The 21,480-nt window shown below is 49.9% G+C and overlaps 1 protein-coding gene across 1 annotated transcript in view; it reads left to right on the top strand.

Moving 5' to 3' along the window:
- The window catches only part of CSMD2 (CUB and Sushi multiple domains 2), a 607,194-nt gene that overhangs the window by 277,383 nt on the left and 308,331 nt on the right, over positions 1–21,480 (top strand). Inside the window, exon 6 of the mRNA XM_030326876.2 lies at positions 12,989–13,101. Coding sequence (XP_030182736.1) covers positions 12,989–13,101 — 113 coding nt within the window. The remainder of the gene's footprint in view (positions 1–12,988; positions 13,102–21,480) is intronic.

Raw genomic sequence — 21,480 nt, 5'->3', positions numbered from 1 at the left:
CTGTAACATTTCCTGTGCTATTCTTAACCTCTGTTTGTGTTAATAAAGATGAAAAATTTATGCCACCGCTTATTGGATTAGTTGTGGGAGCAAGGAGCATGATCTACTCAATTTTACACACTCTTCTTCACTCACTTGCTGACTCATTAAGTCACTAATTCACTCGTTTGCTTACCAATTAATTCACTCTTAGATTCTTTCAGTTCATTCACTCACTCATTCGCCACTCATGTACATGCACACATGCTCATAGGCACACACACATCTCAATAAATAGCTGTGAGTTGCTGGAGCAGTGTGACTGATTCTCTGATGGCCACTTATAAGCAGTAATTGAAGGACAGATATTGTCTTAGGAAAGGAGATGGTGGTAGAAAGAGGTATCTGAAATTTCCTGGAAGCCAGACTGGTGGGGAAGGCAGGGTTGTCAGCAGCTAGGCCTAGGCTCTTTGGCATTCACCTCATGCCAAGAACTGTTGCTCAATCGCATGTGACCATACTATTTTAATAATAATGATGGTAATGCTTTAGGCATATCATTGCCAGAAAAGCCTAGAGAGAGAGATTAATTTTTCCAAGGCCACACAGCAATGAGTGGCAGAGCCAGGCCTCAGACTCTGGTTGGTTTGACTCTTAAGTCCATGTGTTTAGCCTCTACTGGGAGTCCCAGAACTCCTTGGCTGGGGCCAAGGAGAAGAGGAAGCCAGCAAGGAACAAGGCCAAGTATTGCAGGAGGAGGGCAGGTGGAAGGAGCATAAGGTATCTAAATCTCAACACTTAAGGGATTCAAGGGAGACTTTTCTCATTTGGGTTGGAGGATCTCTCATTCCAGATGGATCTAGTCAGTTTATCCACAGTTCGTAGAATGCCCTGAGTCGAACAGGTAGACTGACCGGGGTAGCCCATAGAACCACACCAGCATGTGCAGGTAGGTCCACATGGAACGTGGGTCCACTACTGAGGACAAAGGCTGGTCAAAGCAGTGGACTAGTGAACAAGTAGAGAGGAAATGGGACAGATGATCAGGCACAAGAATGGGATCAGCGTGGTGGGGGTCAGGCATACCTGCTTACCTCTGGCAGGATACAAAAAGGGAGGAGAGGATGAGATCTAGAACAAGACCAGCTTTGGGGAGATAATGCCCACAGTGAGCTGTGGATACCTCTCACAGGCCTTGACAAAGCCACTCTCTTATACCACAGAGTAGGAAGAGTGGTCACTGTTTTTTTTGTTTTTTTTGTTTTTTTGTTTTTTTACAGAATGTGTGTGTGCAGGGGAGGAGCAGAGGGAGAGGGACAGAGAGAATCTTAAACAGGCTCCACACCCAGCCTGGAGTCCAACACAGGGCTCCATGTCACAACCATGTGATCATGACCTGAGCCGAAATCAAGAGTCAGACACTTAACCAACTGAGCCAGCAGGCACCCTGGTCCCTGATCTTTTTGTTCAGCCCCCTGCCTCTTTCAGTCACAATGAACATCTTTCATTTTGTTTGCCTAGCACCAATCCCTCCCTCCCTTTGAGCGCATTCCTTCTTTTGGAGAACGGTCCCAAACAGGTCTAGGAGGGGTCCGTTCCCTTGGCTCCAGGAGTGGGCACATATGCCAGCTGGACTAATCAGAGGCTTCCAGTGGGCTTTTTCTAATTGGAAGGGAAGGGATCTCTGTATTGTTTCTGGAAGTGAAGGTGTGAGGGTGAATCGGAGCTGCTAAGGGAGGCCATGGTTCCAGACTTAAGCATCCACCATTCGCAATAGAGAGAATGAAGCCAGCAGACAGAGCATAATAGAGATAGGGCACAAAGAGTGGGGCCTTGTGGTATCTGGGTCCCTGGGTCTAGTCTAGTCATCCCTGGGGCCAGCTACAGCTTGACTACAGCAGCCAATAATTTCTTCTCTATTCCAGGCTGATTTGATCTGGATTTCTGCCATTTGAAACCAAAAGTATTACCCCAGATGTGATGGAGATGAGCTATACGGGAAGACAGGAACTCTCCTCTCCCCTGTTTGTCAATTCTCTCCCTCCTATCTCCTTCCTCTCCCCTCGACTTGCTTGTGCTCCACCGTACAAACAGCTGGACCTCTGGTTTGTTATTCAGAAAGTATACATACAACACTGGCACATTGTGGGCCCTTAATAATAATAGTGAATGCACTTTGAGCACTTGCTATATGCCAAGCACTGTACTTAGAGCTTTTATACCTGTTATCTGTCTTAAACCTCCTATCAGCTCTATGAGGTGGGTGCTATTGTTATCCTTAGCAAATAGATGGGGAAACTGAGACCCAAAGCAGGTCAATTACCTGCCCACAGTTAGACAGCTGGTAAGTTTAGATCTGAGCCCTGAACCCAGACGGGTGCTTCCTAGAGCCCATGTGCCTAATCTCACCCCAGACTGCTTTCTTTCATGGCCCTTTGCCCATCAGTCTCCCTTCCTGCATGGAGACATGCCATGATCAAGAATATGTGGCTGTTGTGTCTTGAAGCCTGAGCAGGAGTTTACGAGCATCACCACATCACCCTGAATCATCACAATGCACTGTGAGACACACACTGGGAAAGAGAGGCTCAGAGAGATGCAGTCTCCCAGGGTCACACAGCCAATGGGTATGAAGCCAGCATCCAAATCCAGCAGCGTCTTGACTGGGACCCCTTGTTCACCGGCCTGCACATCCCTGAAATGTTTTAGGCCATACATCCTCTAGCCGACTGGAGGCTCATACCCTCAGCCTGGGCTTCAGAGCTGCCAGGATCTCAAGCAGGGCTGGCTAGCTGCCTCCTGGAGGGGGAGGGGCACATTGATGATGCTCAGGCTCAGAATGGCAGCCGAGTGGCAGGCAGAGGCTGGCGTGGGAGGCTCCTTGGTAAGCCATCTGCAAACGTTTCCTCTGGATGAGAAGTACTATCCAAATATAATCCCCAGAGGCCTCTGCAAGGTATAGATGGCTACCCTCCCTGAGAGGGGGACAGGTCCCTTCTCTGACTCATGTCTGCCAGTGACAGGTGGAAGATGGACAAGATTGAGAGAGCAGGAGCTGGTGGAGGTCAAGCTGGGGCTGCCCAAGGAGGGAAAGTGGCTGCCACTTGGAATGGCTACCCTGGGTGCCACAGAGTGCCTTGTCCTTCCCCTTTCCCTCCCCACCCCCCCCCCCACCCTCCTGCACTGTTCTATCACCAGAGTGGATGCAGGCATCCTTACTTCTCCAGGGAAACCTAGGCCAGGCTACTCTGAGGTCTGCTTAATCCCTGTGTGCTCTGGAAGGTAAGATTCAAGGCACTGATAAGATCCCATCCCTTCTCCCTTCAAACCAAAGCATGAGAAGAAAACAGTTCACATTTGTGAGGCACTTGCTGTGTGTCAGGCACAGTCCTGGACACCTTATATATACACAAGTTCACAGGACCCCCATTGCACAGATTAGGAAACTGGGGCCCAGAGGTTTTGGCACATACCCACATTTACACAACTAGAAAACAGCGGAATCCAGACTCAAATACAGGGCTGTGCTGATTCCAGAGGCCCGACCCTTAACCTTTGACCTCCCTAAGCCCATTGCCTCTGTGTAGGGGAACAAGACAGGTGATGACCCAGACAGGTGACATCTCCACCCAGGCAGAGACCTGAGGCAGGAAGGCGAGAGGGTCCAGGTAGAGTGTGAGTGTGCCTTGGTCCCCAGCCAGGCTCCCACGGCCTGCACCCCGTTCCTGGGCCAGGCCTGAAGGGGCAGGCTTTAACATCTTAGGGCATAGGACCATCAGGTCTCCAGGCCGGATCTCAGGTCTAACCTAGAGCAACAGAGGCACTGGCTGAGGGCAGGGGATGGCTGGCTAAGGCCAGCTAAGGGTTCAGCAGCAAGGCAGGGCGGAGACTGCTCTTCGATTCTGTCCCAATCAGACCGGAGCAGGACGGGGAGTAGGACAACGAATGTACAAGGCACATAACGTGTTGTAAGAGCAATGAAGCAGGGGTGGCAGCGACAGAGGTGCAGGCAACGACGCTGGGCCACTCCTTTGCCGTATCTCCTTTGCAGGGCCCCTCTTCGGCTAAGCCAGTGCACGGTCCGATCAGCCGATTGGCCCCGCTTGGGTCACATGGCCACCCTGATCCAATCAGCTGCGGCCTGGGGGTCACGTGGTTCCGGTGGGAAGCCTCATCTTTAAAGGCTTGTGGCTCTGCCTGATTTAGTCGCGGAGACAGAAAATGAGGGAGGCGGGCGTCCCCTGAAAGGTAGTTGAGGACCGGCCACCAGCCCCCTCGCCCAAAGCTTGGCCCCGGGCCGCACCTCCGTCTGCAAGACCCAGCGCCAATCTGCTCCGGGCAGCATCCTGAGCACAGCCTCTGCGCAGAGACAGGAGACGCCCCACGCCGCAGCCCTCCTGGGTCAGCCGCTGAGTCGGGAACGCAAGGAACGGACGCCCCAGGCCACTCCCAGACCTTCTCAAGGTGCCATCCCCAACACGCAAGCCCCAGGGGCGCTCACCCGCAGGTGTTGACACCCACATCCCAGGAGCCCTGCCCCTGGCACTCCCGGCCTCAGATACACGCCCTCCAGGGAGCGGTGCTTCTGGAGGAAAAGCGTTTACCTGATGTAGTTTGTGTGGGTTCCCCGGAGCTAACAATTAGCTGAGCAGGGAAGAACCCTGATAATTTGTGGAGTTTATTGAGTTGCTTCTGGGGGAAGAAGGAACATTTGCCCACATTGATTACCAGACTTCGCTGATCCTGCCCTGGGGATATGTCAGGACGGGAAGAGTCCCCCAGAAAGGTACCAGCAGCTGCCAAGTGAATGGGGAGCACAGTAAGGGCTGAGGGACCAAGGGGCTGGGGCGGCCTGGCTTCGTCTTCGTGGGAAACGGAGATGAAACCCAGCATGGCCTCAGAGGCTCTCCCTACTGTCTCCAGGCTCACCTGCTCGCCTGCCTTTCTCCCCACATATGCCCTCTTCTTTCACCGGCAGGATCTCATTCATTCGTTCGTTCATTCAGGCGTTCCTTCTTCTAGTGAGTGGTATTGACCGAGCTCTTTCCATGTATTAGTTTTCCATGCAAGGTACTGAGGAAAAAACTTAAGAAGTAAGAAATGGCTCTTGTCTTCAGAGAGCTCACAGTTTGGGGGGTGAGGCAGACCCCTGGACGATGCTTGGTGAGACAAGTACCAGGGTAGAGGAAGTGCAAAGAGTCACAGATACACGGGGGCAGCCAACCAGATTCTCTGGAGCCAGTGGCTGTAAGATCCCACGTGAAGGTAAGGAAGTAGCTGGAAAAAGGATTGGGGGTGGATCAAAGGGGACAGGGAGAATTTGGCAAGGAGCTGACCCTCTGTCGAGAATGCTGTAGATGAGATCCATACATAGTGAACCTTTAGGCCTAGGAGTCCTCTGAAGTCCTCCTCAATTAGGATTTTAAGATCAGTTGATTCCCACTCTCCTGATAGCCAAGGGGATGTAATTAGAACAGATGCCCCACTATTGAAAGCAAGAGGCCACCCTTCCTTCCTTCCTTCCTTCCTTCCTTCCTTCCTTCCTTCCTTCCTTCCTTCCTCCCCAAAGCACGGATAATAAAAGTGCTCAGTACTTAGCCCTCTCCACTAGAGCAGCTCCCTGGGGTGGCTGGTACTCCCACGGCCTTGCTAGATCTTCCTGACCGATGCCTTGTGGCACGTGAAGTGCCAGCTGCCTGCTGGCCGTCTCCCACCCCCACCCTCAATGCCCATGCACCTCATGCTCCCACCAGCTGAGTCTTGCACTTTCTGAGAATCAGATGGGTCTGTTGCCAACTCTCTTGGTGCCAGTCATACTTGTTATTGTAATTATGTGATTTAAATTAAACATCACATAAGCTGATGAAATATGAGTGTGAAAGGAAATAGAGTTGCATCTATGGAAACTAAATTGAATGCTTTGGAATGACTCCATGAAGGAGAATCTCTAAAAAGAATTACTCCCTCAATATTAGGTGTGAGTGACTGAGACAGTTGCACCCCACTGGGTCAGTTCCATTGGGGCAGGGACCAAGTCCATCTTGCTCACTGCGACCTCCCCAGTGCCCCACACAGAGCCTGGCACATTGTAGGTGCTCAATAAATACGTGTTGAGTGAACATGCCGTAGAAGAATTAAACATGGTGAGCAATGAACTGTGGGTGTAGTTTATATAAGGCAGACAGTGTGGGGAACAAAACCGTGGTCAAAGGAAAGACCTTGGTCCTACATTAAATGGATTGACGAGTAAATGTGCATTTAGGTATTTGCACACTATAATGAAATGCTTTAGCTGTGTGTGTGTTCTTATGCCCTCCTCACAAATTACTTTTTACCAACCAACTATGTCATCTTCAAGGCTTCAAGGTGTTAGTAAATGTTTCTGTAAAGGGTGAGATAAATAATTTGGGCGTTGCGGGTTACAGTGTCTGTCACAGCTACTCGACTCTGCCGTTGCAGCATAAAAGCAGACAAATGTAAATGAATGATCATGGTTGTGATCCAATAAAACTTTATCTACAAAAACAGACAGCAAGCTCTAGTTTGCCAACCCCTGTTCTAAGGAATTGATTTGTTCTTTGTGCCAGGCACTGTGCTGTGTTGCTAGACATATCAAGATAAAGGAAATCCTGTCCCAGCTTTTACAGAGCCTGGCTTCTGGTTGAGAGATGGTTGTGAGTTGGTGTATCGGCATGATGGTAAGGGCTTGAGCATGGTGCAGAGGGGTCACAGTGAAGGCAAATGCTTCTCCCGTGGGGGCAGGGAAAGAGAGATGTGGAAAGAATGAGACATTTGGTTAGGTGTATGTGATGGGTGATATTTCCCCAGGTAGTCAGGTGGGGTGACAGGAAAGGACACTGCAGATAGAGGGAGTAGCATATGCAAAGGCACGGAGACATGGAAGAAGCTGGAGCTCGAAGTGGGTGTCACTGGAGAGGGAAGGCATGAAAAAGTCTAGATTTTATGATATTGGAGCTGGTGGGCCTCTGCTTCTGGGTTTCCAGCCAGGCAGGAACTTGGGAAGATCTCCCCACAGAGTACAGAGATGGACTGGGGGCAGAGGACAGATCAGAAGGCTGACTCAGTAGTCCAGGTGAGGATGACAAGGTTGTGAGGCCCAGAAGACTTGGCCATGGAGGGCAGGAACAGGAGGAGTTAAGAATGATGCTTGGGTTGGGTGACCAGGAGGATGGTGTGGATTACGGGGAGAAAGAACACTGGGGAGCTAGACTGATTGGCAGAAGCTTGGGTTTGTTCAAACAAGCCCCCAAACATCCAGGTAGGTTGCTGGGATTTGAATCTTCACACCGTGGCTCAGCTGCTCAGAGCTGCCTGAACAAGTGGGTAGGCACTGCTGAGAACCGGAACCTTGAGATGTCTTTCCAAAGACAAGTCTAAAGACTCAGGGACTCTGGCAGTCCATATCCAAAAGGGAACTTCATTCATCCTGGGCATTTGCCCGATTCCAGGAAAGTGTGTAACATCCTGGGTTTGTCTAAGGAAAAGCATTTGTTTTGACATAGCAAGAATCCTAGGTATTTGGCTAAGGAAAACTGATACTGAAATCATGGGTGATGAGAATGGGTGTGTCAGGGCTGAGTCAATAAAGTCTCACTTCAGAAATGAGAGGTGGCTTGGGCGGGGGAAGTGGGAATCGGTTTCCAGCAAAGGCCTTGGTGTCCTTTGCTCACTACCATCAGGGCATCCAGAGGGTTTCCCTGGTTGCATCGTGGTGCCCTCTCCATCCCCCAAAGAGGAAAGCAGATGGCAGGTGGGGAAGGAAGAGAGTTTGGGAGTGGGGATAAAGTGGCCAGCACCTCCTATATTTCACATTCTCCCCAGCCACCTTTGTGGTTGGAAGGATGGTTTTTGTTCGACCCTAGGATGCAAAGAGTCTTCAACCCTGAGTCAAATCCAGGCTGTGCACATAGCTTAGCTAAGAGATAAAGCCCATAGGAGCTGCTCTGGAACACAGAAGCCAGATGCCACTGCCTGAGGAGTGGTGGCTGGGCAGAGAAGGGGACATTACAGTGGAATCTGGTAGATTTCAGGCTTTGCAAAGACTTCCCATATCCAGGGAACAAGTGGGAGTGGCACCCACTGGCAAGCACAGTGCCTTTTATACAATGTGTGCTTGGTGAGTAAATGAATGAGTGAATGTTCTCCCGAGGATGTCAGTTTTCAGGAATACTGAAATCTAAGGCAGAATCTTCTAGTACTCCCCCTCAGATTACAGGTAGGCAGTGATTCCTTGCAGACTCACTGTTTTCATCTCTGCGCCCCAACATCCTAACTGTAGAAGAAGCTTCTTAAGAAGAAATGCTTTCCATGAAGTCTGCTCTGAGCTGTCCTATTACCAAGAGAAGAACTTAGAGCTTTCTGGAGGGGAATTCAAAGCCACTTTTCCCATAATCAACTACATGCATTAAAGGGAGCGTTTGTTTTTTTGTTCTCCCCAAGCCAGATTCCATTAATGAAGCCCCATTTAACGGAAGTCAATTTACCAAAAAGAAAAAAAAATTGAGTGTAATTGCTTAAATACATTTTATGCTGTACTGCAATAGCAATTTCCTGGGCGAACTTGGAATTCCCAAGGCCCCCCAGAGTGAAGTTAATGTGGACAGAAAGGTTTGGAGGGGAGAATCTCTCTTTGTGTTTCTCTCCTTTAATTATGATTCTAAGAGGGAGCAGAATTAAAGAGGATCCTGGGGGGAAGCGGGAGGGGAAGAAAAGAAACAGAATGGAATTCAGCCTAAACTGTTCCACCGCCTTCCTTCATGCTTGCATGTATGTGGCAGTATACAGCACAGTGGCTGAGTACATAGGCTCAGAGTGGAGTGGTTTGAGTTTGACTGCCACCTCTGCCATTTCATGGCTGTGTGACCTTGAACAAGCTTCTTAACCTCTCTGTGCAGTCAGATGGTACAATGGGAAAGGGCAGACAGAGCAACAAGTACAAAGACAGAGAAGCACAAAAAAGCAATGTGTGTTCCACTACAAGTAAGGTCTTCTGTTTGATTGGAGATGGTGTGTGTGTGTGTGTGTGTGTGTGTGTGTGTGTGTGTGTTTGCACATTTACACGTGTGCTCAGGGAAGGAAGGCAGGCAGGAGTCAGACCAGGAAGACTTCACTAAGAAGGTGACATTTGATCAAAAACTTAGAGGAACTGAGGAGGTGAGCCACATGAACATCTGGGAGAAGAGCCAGCTAGCAGGTAGGGAGAATGTCAAGTGCAAAGGCCCTGAGGCCAAAAGAGGTCTGGCCAGCTTTGAACCGCAAGGAGACCTGTGTGACTGGAGCAGAAAAAATAGAGATGAGGAGAGGGGGAGGTAAGAGAGGTGAGAACACACTGGCTTTTTTAAAGCCTGAGGCCACAGTAAGGTCTTACTCTAAGGATAGAAGCCATTGGAGATTTGTTTTTAATGAACTCTGATCAGGTCTAATTTACACAAAATAAAATTACCCATTTTTTTCAGTGTTTATTTACTTTTGAGAGAGAGAGAGAGAGAGCCAGAGCATGAGTTGGGGAGGGGCAGAGAGAGAGGGAGACACAGAATCTGAAGCAGGCTCCAGGCTCTGAGCTGTCAGCACAGAGCCCGATGCAGGGCACAAACTCACGAACTGCGAGATCATGACCTGAGCCTAAGTCAGACACTCAATTGACTGAGCCACCCAGGCATCCCTAAAATTACCCATTTTAAATGTTTTCAGAGCTTTGACCAACATGTACTTCCCACATAACCACCATCTCCTTCAAAATACAGAACATTCCCATGACCCCAGGAGGTTCCCCTGGGGATCCCCACCTGTACCTCTCACCCCCAGCTCTGGCATCTACTAATCTGCTTTCTCTTACTATTGATGAGTCTTTTCCAGGGTTTCATATAAATGGAACCGTACAGTATATACTCTTTTACCACCCAATATAATGCTTCTGATAGCTCCCTGTGTTGTCGTGTCAGTGGTATGTTGGAGAGTTTCCAGTGGGGCACGACACCATCTCAGTGGCAGAGTCTGATGTGATGACTCCAACATGTAAGCCCCCAATTATGGGATAGTTGCCAGGAAAACTCTCACATATGCATTTACGTCCAAGGAGGCAGGAGCAGAACAGAGTAAAGATGTGTAGGCAACACAGGGCCCCAAGAGTTTAAGCCTTGGGGGTGAAGAGTTACCAGGAGTCCTCAGGGTAGGATGGACAACGGGTGTCCCTCAGAGCTTCTCCAGGCTGCACGCTTGGGGCTAAAGCAGATACTGGGACTGGAGAAGCCTCACTGGCTTCCACTTACCATAGTCGTGATCATGACTTCTCATCCTGCTCTGGGACCCCGGCACCCTCCCCACATCCCATTTTGCAATAAACATCCTTTGGTTCTGAATTATTCAGGTAAATTCTCCCTATTTCTACTTCCCTTATGTAAATAGTCCCCAAGCTTTGTCATTGATACAGAATTGAACTTGGCCTGGGGGGGGGGGGAACCCACAATACTATTTGTGGCTCCTTAGAAAACTTCAGTGACTCAGACTATAATAAACTATTTTAAATGGGATCTGGTGAAATACAGTAATTGGTTTCTATAATAGCTCTTACCAATGGTAGTATGGGTTATATTATTAGAATTTGGTGTGTGTCAGCATTTTCATTACAGTAAAAACTCAGTTTTGCAGGGTATGAAGCTCCTTGGTTATTTCCTTTGTTTAATACACATTTATGGGGACCCACCATGCTGGATCTCTTCCATTTGCCCCCTCCAGATCCTCTCCCCAACCTTTTCCACTCTGTTCCATATCTAGGAAGACTTAGCTATAGGGCTGTATCAATATGCTCCTTTGCTTCTGGCTTCTGATTGGGATAAATCAACAGAAGCATCAGTAGGAGGTTGGAGGAGGGGAAAGAGGAGAGTGAGTTCTGGGTTTGCATTTCTTTGCCCTCTCCTAGTGGGACTTAAATGCCCAAGATCTAGGTCCTGTGTGGTGACCCTCTGCATGCAGCCTTCTTTTTCAGGGATAATCATGTCTTCTCCAGGCTCCTAAGTGGTAACAAGCAACAGCCTACCGCCCCATCCCTGGTGGTTTCCCCACTTTTTTGATAAAGAGTCCATTCATTGAACTCCTGGAATTATTCTCCTATGACTGTGCCATTTGCTTTCTGTTGGAATCCTGATTTGCCTGCTTTGTACCAACCATGGTGCTAGATGCTTGGTACAAGGATGAAGAATAAAAATGACAAAGAATAAAATAGCAGCTGCCATTTACCAAAAGCTCTTTATTTCCCAGGGACCATGCTAAGGCCTTTTTTTGTGTGTATCATCTCATTTAATCTTTGCAACTCTTTGAGGGAATGGTTATTATTGTCCCCATTTTACAAAGTCACAGAGAGTTGAAGTAATTTTTGTAAGATAACACAGCTCATCCCTCCAGAGCCCGGTCTTCTTCACCATCAGACTACAATGCCCTCCTTGAGGAGTTACCTTAGGGAGACACCCACCTAGATGATGAATCATAGGTGCTGTGGCATCACAGAGGAGGAAAAAGAAAATGACGTTTCTTGAGCTAATGTGTGTCAGATACTGGGCTAGGTTCTTTGCCCATAGGTAGGTCTCACATTTATTCCCACAGACGCTTCAGGCTGGACTTAGTATTCTCATTTTCAGAAAGGTTCAGTAACTAGTCCTAGGTCACACTGGTACTAAGTGGTAGAGCCTAGATCTGAACCCAAATCTGTGTGGTTTCCAAGCCAAGGAGAGTAGGAAAGGCTTGCCCCAGGATGTGATGTTTGAGGGCTTCCTGAAGTCCTCTCAGGCAACATGGGTGGTGCAGGAGACAGGGCTCTGGGTGGGTGCATTCCAGGCAGAAAAGGCAAAGATGTTGTAAAGGACAAAGCATGCATGCTTAGGAGATGTCCTCAATAGGGTGTCCCCGCAGGGGTGGGAGCAGGCAGGAGGGAGGTGTGAGGCTGCCGGGGGGCGGGGGGCAGGCATCGCTATGCTTTGTACCTGATTCTTATGTGGGGAGGAAAAGAGGGAAGACACCAGTGCACAGGCCAGCTCAGAGGCTGTGGGGTAGAGGAGGGAAGACAGAGGGGATTCCTGGGGTGCAGAGAACAAGCACAAGGAGGGGGGCTTCACAGCTTAGCCTGAGTGTGGTGGAGAGGGCCAGCACTGAGCAGAGACTCATTCCAGCAGGGGAAAAGGTGGAAAACTTGAAAGGCTATTCTTGTGTAGGCACTAGGGAGCTGCTGAAGGTTCCTGTGCTCCAGGAGGAAGGGTCTGGTGGACTTGGAAGTTGGCTCAAGATGGCAGTTGGTCAAGAGGCTGGGGTAGTGACCAGTGATGGCAGGAGAGATCCTGGTGCCCCACCCCCTGGGCTGGACTGGCTGGAATCCAGAAGAAGCTAATTTAAGGGAGGGGGAACAGACCTAGCACAGATGGGGAGACGTCTTATGGACGCAACAGGAATAGGGGAGGAGCCAGAGGAGACCCGGGGCCCAGTGAGTGACCTTAGAATGGGCTCTCACAGCACTGAAGGGCCATACTGCCTGAAGTGCCTTTCTCTGGACTCCTTGGGGGGTCTGCGGGGCTCACTAGGGGTAGCTGGTCCTGTACCTGGGGGTTGTAGGCTGGACTTTTGCTGGGGGATCAGGGTCTTGGGTACAGGTGGGTATGTGGACATCTGCTGGGAAGGCTGGGCCTCTCTTCTGCCTGTGGTCTGTTGCCCAAAGGAGTGACACTTGTCAACACCCCTGGTGGGGGGAGGGAGTGGGCCTCTGCTCCTGGCCTGAAGGATCCACTGTCTGCACAGCATCTCAAGGTAACCCAGTGGTGGGAGGGGCCCCTGGGAGAGCCTGCCGAAGCCGCTCAGGCCCCAGGTTTCTGGAGGGTGGCCTGGGTGGCCCAGCCCTTCCCTCCTGCCCCAGGCCTGGGCAGAGGCCCTAGCACCATGGGAAGTGGGGACAATGGATGCTGGCCCCTGCCTCACTGCTATCCCCGCCCACTTGGTGTCCCCACAGGTTCACCGGAGCCAGCCTCCCGGCCCCCGTCATCAGCAGCAAGAACTGGCTGCGGCTGCACTTCACCTCTGACGGCAACCACCGGCAGCGTGGCTTCAGCGCCCAATACCAAGGTAGGTGGGGACTGCCGAGCCTCCTCAGCGGGCCGCAGAGATGAGTCCCGGGGAGCTCATCCTGTCCCCAGACTGGGTCCAGCCTGACTGCAGGGAGGACATACGTCTCTTGTCCTGTTCTCATTTGCAACCCGGGGCCTCCACATCAGCAGCTCTGCACCTGCCATGGTGGCCGGCTGCCCGAGACAGTGATGCTGCCCCAAGCTGCCCCTCCCCAGGCCCCTCTTCGAGCCAGACTCGTCATAGCAGTTACTACTGAGTGCCTTTGAAGAGCCAGGCTATGTGCTGGGCACTTGACAAACGTCGTCTCATTTATCCCCCATCATTCCAGAGTAAATGCCATCACTGTCCCCATTTTATGGGCAGGGAAGTAGAGGCTTGGAGAAAATAAGCCAGTTTCCCAAGGCCATCTGAACTCCTGCCTTTTGACTCCAGAGCCCAAGCTCTTAACCGGGAGAGTTTAGCCTACGCTGGTGTAAAGTGGGAGAGGAGCCATATTCCAGCTCTGTTTTGTGTTAGTGTTACATAGAACACGACTGTATTGGCACACCCACGGGCAGAGGGGCTGCAGGAGTGCTGGAGCTTAGGGGTTCCAATGTGCGAAGAGCTGCCTGGCAGCAAGGGATCAGACCAGGAATGGCAGGTGGAAATTGCAGGCAAGCAGATTTGTGCTCCAGTCCTGAAGAATTTGCAAACCCAAGGCAGGGAGCTCTTGGGCACTGGAGGAGATCCAGAGTCCACTTGGTGTATGGGAGCGGATGAGGGCATCCCTCTCAACCTTGAGTTTACTCGAAGCACACAAAATTTATAAACACCAAGGGTGGGCTTTATAACTTGCTCATTAAGCCCTTAACTACTACCATTTATAGGCTGATGTTGGTTCTGATTGATTCAACAGCAAACTTGTATTGCACACCTATTAAGCATAAGGCCCTGGGGAATAAAAGGAGGGGTGAGTTTGTGTCCTGAGTGAGTGAGTGAGTGAGGAGTGAGGCATATTGGTAGTGTGCACAGAATGGGACAAAGTAGGCCTGATAAAAAGCAAGAAGTGTCTTCCCACGAGGGTGTGCTGGGGTAGGAGCACCGATTCTCAGGGAGGAGCGGGGTGGCTGGCCCCCTCCAACCCCACCGCGCAGGCTGTGGTTCCGGACAGCACCAGCCCATCACTCACCTGGGTGGGGCAGGGGCAGAGTGGAGCCCCTGCCATGAGGCCAGGCTTTCATCGGGAAACTAGGATAAAAGCAACACTGCAACTAGAAGCATTACCTTTAGAATCTGGACCTTTCATAAACAGCCTCCTTTCCTTAGCCACCTGTGAAATATTTACAAAATAAACATAAAAACAGAGTGGCTGGGTGGCTTAGTGGGTAGAGCATCCGACTCTTGGTTGCAGCTCATGTCATGATCCCAGGGTCGTGGGATCAAGCCCTGAGTCGGGCTCCATGCTGTGCAGTTTCTCACAGAGACTCCTCTAAGTTTCTCTCTCCTCTCTCTCTCTCTCTCTCTCTCTCTCTCTCTCTCTCTCTCTTTCTCTCTCTCTCTCTCTTTCTCTCTCTCTCTCTTCCTCTGCCCCATGCACATGCTCTCTCTTTATTAAACAAACAAATAAAAATGAAGTAAAAAAAAAAAAAAAAACGAACTCAAAAACCAACCTGATCTGGCGAGCCTCACAAAGCCTCATTCTGAGAGCTTTCCTGGAGGCATTTTTCCACTGCCGATGTTGGGCTTCTGTGAGTGAAGCCCCTGCCTGGATCTTTTCATTGTATTTTCCAAAATAGAAAAGCAGAGACGAGTGTCATCAGTGTGTCTGATTAAGTAGGTGCCAGTGTTTCTACTGTTTCAGGTTCCTGAGGGCCTGTTTGTCATGGTCATAGGCCACAGCGTAAGGCCAGGCAGTGGGCAAAGAGAACCCAGACACGGCAGCCTCTAGATCAGCAGCATGCTTGCTGTGCACCAGGCCCTGTACTGGGCACTGTCCACACTGCCCCCATGTGGGCCTCCCCACAGCACAGTGACAAATGTGTTTTTGATTCCCACGTTTCGGGACACCTGGGTGGCTCAGTCGGTTAAATGTCTGACTCTTGATTTTCAGCTCAGGTCATGAGATCATGGTTCGTGAAACCGATCCCCAAGTCAGGCTCTGTACTTGGAGCCTGCTTGGCATTCTTTCTCAGTCTCTCTCTCTCTCTCTCTCTCTTTCTGCCCACATGCATGTGTGTGTGCTTGCTCTCTCTCTCTCTCTCTCTCTCTCAAAATAAACATTAAAAAAAATACATTTTGGGCGCCTGGGTGGCGCAGTCGGTTAAGCGTCCGACTTCAGCCAGGTCACGATCTCAAGGTCTGTGAGTTCGAGCCCCGCGTCAGGCTCTGGGCTGATGGCTCGGAGCCTGGAGCCTGTTTCCGATTCTGTGTCTCCCTCTCTCTCTGCCCCTCCCCCGTTCATGCTCTGTCTCTGTCTGTCCCAAAAATAAATAAAAACGTTGAAAAAAAAATTAAAAAAAAATACATTTTAATTCCCACGTTTCAGCTGAAGCAGCTGAGGCTCAGAGAGGTTGTGTAACAAGCCCAACACACACAGATCACACAGGCTGTAAGTGGGGAAGCTTGAATTCATTCACAGGCTCGTGTAAGATTTCTGCAAACCCAGAGGGCCATCTCTTAATGGTGTTTTGAGTGCCTTATCTTTCCTATTCAACTGGTGGCTTTTCAACTATGCTTTGTTAATCTCATCCCACTGTAAAGAAGTACATTTTCTATCACAACCCAGTACTCACGTCTATCTATAGAAGTAAAAGGAAAATGTCACCAAGTGGTATTTATCCTTACTAAGCATGATGCACCCTGAAAACTTCCAATTTTTAATGTTAACTGCAACCTGTAAATTAATTTCACAAGGCTATAGCAGGGAAAAACCCACAATCTGAAAACCTGCTTTACTTACGAACTTCTCAAGAGGAGGGCCTATCCTGTCCTCTCTCTGTGTCCCTTAATACAGCCCCAAATGAGGTTGTACATTCATATGTGTCAGTGTTTACAGAGGGCTTTCTAGGTTTCAAGCACTTGGCGTTTATTACTTCATTTAGCGCTAACAGCAAGTGTGTGAAGGAGGAACTACCCTTGGCCCCATTTTACAGATGAGGAACCAGGGTTTCAGAGAGGACTCCTGACCGGCTCCAGGTCTCATCGACGTAGTGTGGGAGGCAGACTTGCACCCCAGCAGTATTTGTCTGCAGCTGGCATGCTTATATACGGGGGCTTAGATATTGTGTTAATAAGTGATTTTACTCTGGGAACTTCTTTTTCTAGTCTTTACCATACTGAGGGCACATAGTGCAAAGCGCATACAGTAATCATTTAGTAACTCAACTGAGGACTCAAGCAGGGTTCCTTGACCTCAGCACTATTGACTTAGTGGTGTGGGTAGTTCTCTGTTGTGGGGGGTCATCCAGAGCATTTGGGGATGTTTAGCGGCATCCCTGGCCTCCATCCACGAGCTGCTAGATGCCAGTAGCATTTCCCCACAACACACGTAGTCATGATAACCAGAAAGTTTCCCCATGTTGCCAAATGATCCTTGCATACAAAACCACCCCCATTGAGAAGCACTGCCCTGAAGGAAAGGAAACTTTGGAATGACTACAATAATCAAAGTTTTTCAGCTTGTAAATACAGCACAAAAGCATGGCAGAGATAGCTTTTAGTCAGGGGACTAGCAGGAGATAGAAGGCATACTGCCTGGCTTTCACCGAAGAGGGTTTAGTGATGGGACCCTTTACAAAGGATAGGATGGAATTAAGGAACACGCAGGGATGATGAGGCCCTCGGGCACCACGCAGCAGGGAGGGCTTTGCCACAACTGGGAAAGGCCAGAGGGAGTAGAAAAGGCACTACCTGGCAGAACTGAGGAGCCTGACCACTGCCAACCCACTGCAGGAAGAGGGAGCCAGGAGTCAGTAACCAGAGCAGGAAGAGAGGGCCAGAATCAGTAACCAGAGAAGGAAGAGGGGCCAGAATCAGTAACCAGAGCAGGAAGAAGGGCCAGAATCAGTAACCAGTGCAGGATGAGGAAGCCAGAATCAGTAACCAGAGCAGGAGGAGGGGGCCAGGAGTCAGTAACTAGTGCAGGAGGAGAGGCCTGGGAATCAGTAACAAGCACTGCAGCAAGGACCTGGAATCAGTAACCAGAGCAGGAAGAGGAGGCCAGAGTCAGTAACCTGATCTCTCTCTTCTCCCTCTCCCTCAAGTCTGCTGTGCCTCCCATCTGCCAACCCAAAAGGAGCCAGGAATAAGGAACAGAGTCCCTGCTGTGTGGGCCTGCTGTGTGCCCTGGGAGACTATGAGCCTTCCCAGCGGGACCCCTTGCCGTAGCAGTCCACAGAGGTCAGGCTTCTGGCACAGAGCAGGCCAGGGAGGCGTGAGGACTGGACCTGGGGAAACAGCAGCACAGGGTCAGTCTTAATGGCGCTCAGCTTTATGGCATTAGAGTCTCAAGTGATTTATGGCACTTCAGAGCTAATAATTACAACCCCCGAACTGTATCGGTGGACAGTTCTTTTCTCAGAAAACAAATCATAAGTTGAACGAATAAACAAATAACCTGAAACATGGTGCATTCCATTCCTGTCTCGGTCCGGTCAGAATTTAGGGCTATTCCTGGACACACACGATCTTAACTATGACTACAGGGAACCAGGGCATCAGGGCTCTAGTGTGACTGTGCCTCAAGCCGGCTGTCAGAAAGCAGGTGAGCGTGTTGAATTTAACAAGCACTCTTGTGTGACACCAGTATCACGTGGAAGAAGAGAAAGGTGGACATGGCCAGGCCACGCTCTGCTCTCAAGGAGGACAAGTTAAAGAGAGGAACAGGCATAAATCTAGAAGTTGTGGGCAGCAAGATAAGAGCTGTAATTGAGGCCCAGTGAAGGGTTCTAGGATAAGAGATAAAGGAGCAATTAGTTTTGCTGGAAGCACTTAAAGAAGTCAAAAAAAATGTAGCAGTGACATCAGTATGGGCCTTGGAGAGATGCCACGCAGGCCATGAGGAGCAGTCCAGGTAGAACGGAGGCAAGAGAATATGAAAGCGCTGAGTCTCAGGAACCCCAGACACCTGTGTGCGTCTAGAGCGGAGTTGGTCAAGTACAGCCTGCAGGCCAGATGCAGCCATCTGTTTTTAAAGATTGAAGCAGAAAATCAGAAGAAGAATATTTCATGACACATGACAACTGTATGAAATGCACATTTCAGCGTCGGTAAATAAAGGTTTATGGAACACAGCCTCATTCATGTATGAATTGTCTGTAGACACAGTAGTGCTGGCAGGCCAGAGTTGGGCAGTCTGCAGCTGAGACAGATGGCCCACAGCCTAATACACCTGCTCCCAGGCCTTTCAATGAAAACATGTGCCGACTGAGCGTGAAGCCTGCTGTCCAGGACACAGGTCAGCAGTGAGGGCAGGGGGCTCTGGGGTCAGAGAGGGAGGCAGGGGTCACACTGTGAAAAGCTGCCCTGAAGACAAGGGATCAGAAGTCTTGAGCAAGAGGGAGATGTGATCACATTTTATTTTAGGAAGATCTTTCATTGCTCTCAGATGAAAATGAGAGGACAATTAAGAGCCTTTGAGAATTTGGAGACTACAAGGATCCAGGGTTTAGGCAGAGGCAGAGGCAGAGGGAGACCAAAAGAGGCCTTCCCATGGTCACTTTCCTGGACTCGTTAGATCCGGGAGTGACAGGGGTGGAGGAAGGAGGCAGAGGACTCAGGCCTGAACCTTTGGTTTCTAGCCTGAGTGAGCGGGTAAAAAAAATGAGGCTATTAACCAAGCTGGTATAGGGCAGAGGCAGAAGAGAGTGGATTTGCTTGGGACACGTTGATTCTGGGACTGTTGGCATTTCAGGGGCAGGGTGGGGGGGCTGTCTAGTAGGAAGCTGGCTGGTCTGTCAGTCTGTAGCTCAGACAAGGGTCTGTGCTGAAGAGAGAGATGTGAAGACTCAAGGCAGCATGGAGTCAGAGGCCACCCAGATCCCCTCTCTGGGCAGGAGACCTCCTCATAACGATTGTAACTTGAGAGAGGCAAGCCCAAAAGAGTGGTTTGCAAAGTGAGTTCTTTGGAGGCCAGAGGGGTTCTCCCAGCAGCTCTTTTGATAGCCTCGGGGCCTCGGGTTCACCCCCCCCCCCCCACACCACCAATGTTAACCAGAGCCATTGCTCTTTGATTTGTTTTGCGTAGTAAACATTTACCTAAGAGCGTAATCATAGGCTCCTGCACCAGAAGTGTTTGGCAACCACAGAAATCACAGTTGCTTCCAGTTCTGGGAGACCACTGAGGTTATGTAATCAATCCTTCTGCCTCCGGGCGAGGGCTATTTTCAGTCCTTCTCAGAGCGTTAATTGCTTTCCTGCTTTCTCTTTAAGCCTACAAGGAACGGCAGTGAGAAGAGCCTTTCTTAAATGCCCCCAGTGGTCAATGATCACAACTGGTGAGGGTCTTCCCTGGCAGAGAGGGCAGCACACTGCACTGTTGCCCTGCTGGTCTGCAGAGAGGGAATAATATTAACCCCACGGGTCTACTGGCGATTAAAAGGAGACCCTGTCGCAATATCTGGCACATGGCAGGTACACAGGAAATGGAACCCTCAAGCCTCAGACTCCACCAGTCACCAGTCTCCCTGTTATATGGGGAAGCCCTTGTGCAGTGAGAGATTTTGCTGGCGGCTCTGGCTTCTCAGACTTGGGCTCTTTGCTGCCACTCTGAGGTGACGGTCATTGTCTACTGCCTGCCCCCCCACCCCCAACCTTCAGCCAAATCCTAGCCCTACTCTGCTGTCCCTCCCACTGCCTATCTTGTCAGGTTAACTCTGGTAACCAGCAGTTGGGAGATATTCCACAGTAAGAGAATCGGCCCCTCTGCTTTCTAGAAGTCCAACTCCAAATCTTAATTGTCTGCAGAATAAACTTGTCCATTGGAAACCAATTTGCATTTATCGAGATGCTTTTTGTAGTAACAAACCAAAGCTTCTGTTTTCCACATGAACTTGTCTTTTTCTTGCTTGTGACTGAGTTGTAGTCTCAGACCAGAGCAGAAGTGCCTCACACAGCCTGTGGTCCACGCTGAGACTCTTCCGTCCTATTCCTGTCCACCAACTAAGCTGCTAAACCCTTGCTAGCCTCATTTTTTAGGTTCTGTGCCTCCAGGGCCTCTGAACAAATCACAGGGTTGTTGCTACCAGGCTCAGGAGCCCAGAGCTTGGGGTCTATGAAGCCAAGCTTCTAAATTCAGTCAAAATGAGCCTGAACTGAAAACATCCTGAACATAAAATATGGCACCCCTCACCTCACCTGCTTTCAAGTGTAACTACTTCCTTTGCCAGGAAATGAATTCAAAGCACATATTCTTCTAACAGTTGGTCATTCATCCACTCAGTCATCAGACTCTTCAAGGGAACTGTCTGTGTGCTGGCCTCTGTCAGTCACAGGACATAGACATAGGAGTTCGGGGGACAAATAGCTGGGAGAACAGGACATGATGTTGCAGTGTGATACGGGTTTCAACACACGTCTGAACCAAGTCTTGTGAGGGCAGTGACTTCTCCTCAAGGTGTAGACACAACCACAGAGAGGAGATGGCTGTTGACTCAGGCCTTTACCAATGAGAGGTAGCCACACAGAGAAGAGGGGAAAAGATGTGCCAGGTAGAGAAAACGGCATTGCCAAGGCCACTGAAACCAACAACCGATGGCCATAGGGATTCCTTTAAACATCTTTCTTCTGGTCGTTTTCTCCAGCTGGCTTCTCAGAAGTTGCTTGTGAAGACCACCCTGCAGCCCATTAACAATGGCAAAGCACTATTCTAGAAATTAGAACATGCCCCTGCCTGCCACCTACCATGCTGGGGTCCTTTTCTTCTTCAGGAATTCTAGTGGCCATGAGTTTTGCTGTGATTAACCAAGAGGCCACACCAGCAGCAGCCAACAAAGTACTTCTTAGAACCTTTAGTTGCTTTGTACATCTTACAACCCGTGGCTGCACTGATGAAAACATCACCCAGCATAGTGCATAACCAGCTTCTGAGGAACTGTGCATAATTCTCTTAACTATCCATAATCTTTCAACACCTGCATTCTTGGCAGTGGTCACTGCTGGAATTTTGAGTGTTCTTTCATTGTTCCTGTAGCAATTTTTTGCTCTTCATTAGCGGGAGCAGTGAATTCAAGCCTAGAAGGCACCAAAGCAAAGCACCCAGGCGGTCCCTTTTTCAGCAGCAGGTCTTGTATCATCCAGTGCACCTGTGACTGTTTCTCTTCCTTCCCTTCCACGTCCCTTTTCCCGGCAGCCTTCAGCACAGCTATGCCATCTGAAGCAAAAGCCAGGTGTCCCTTGAAC

Source organism: Lynx canadensis, chromosome C1 (assembly GCF_007474595.2).
Source record: "Lynx canadensis isolate LIC74 chromosome C1, mLynCan4.pri.v2, whole genome shotgun sequence".
NCBI classification, from domain to species: domain Eukaryota; kingdom Metazoa; phylum Chordata; class Mammalia; order Carnivora; family Felidae; genus Lynx; species Lynx canadensis.
The sequence above is the reverse complement of the archived record's forward strand: the minus strand, read 5'-3'. Positions and strand labels throughout refer to the sequence as shown.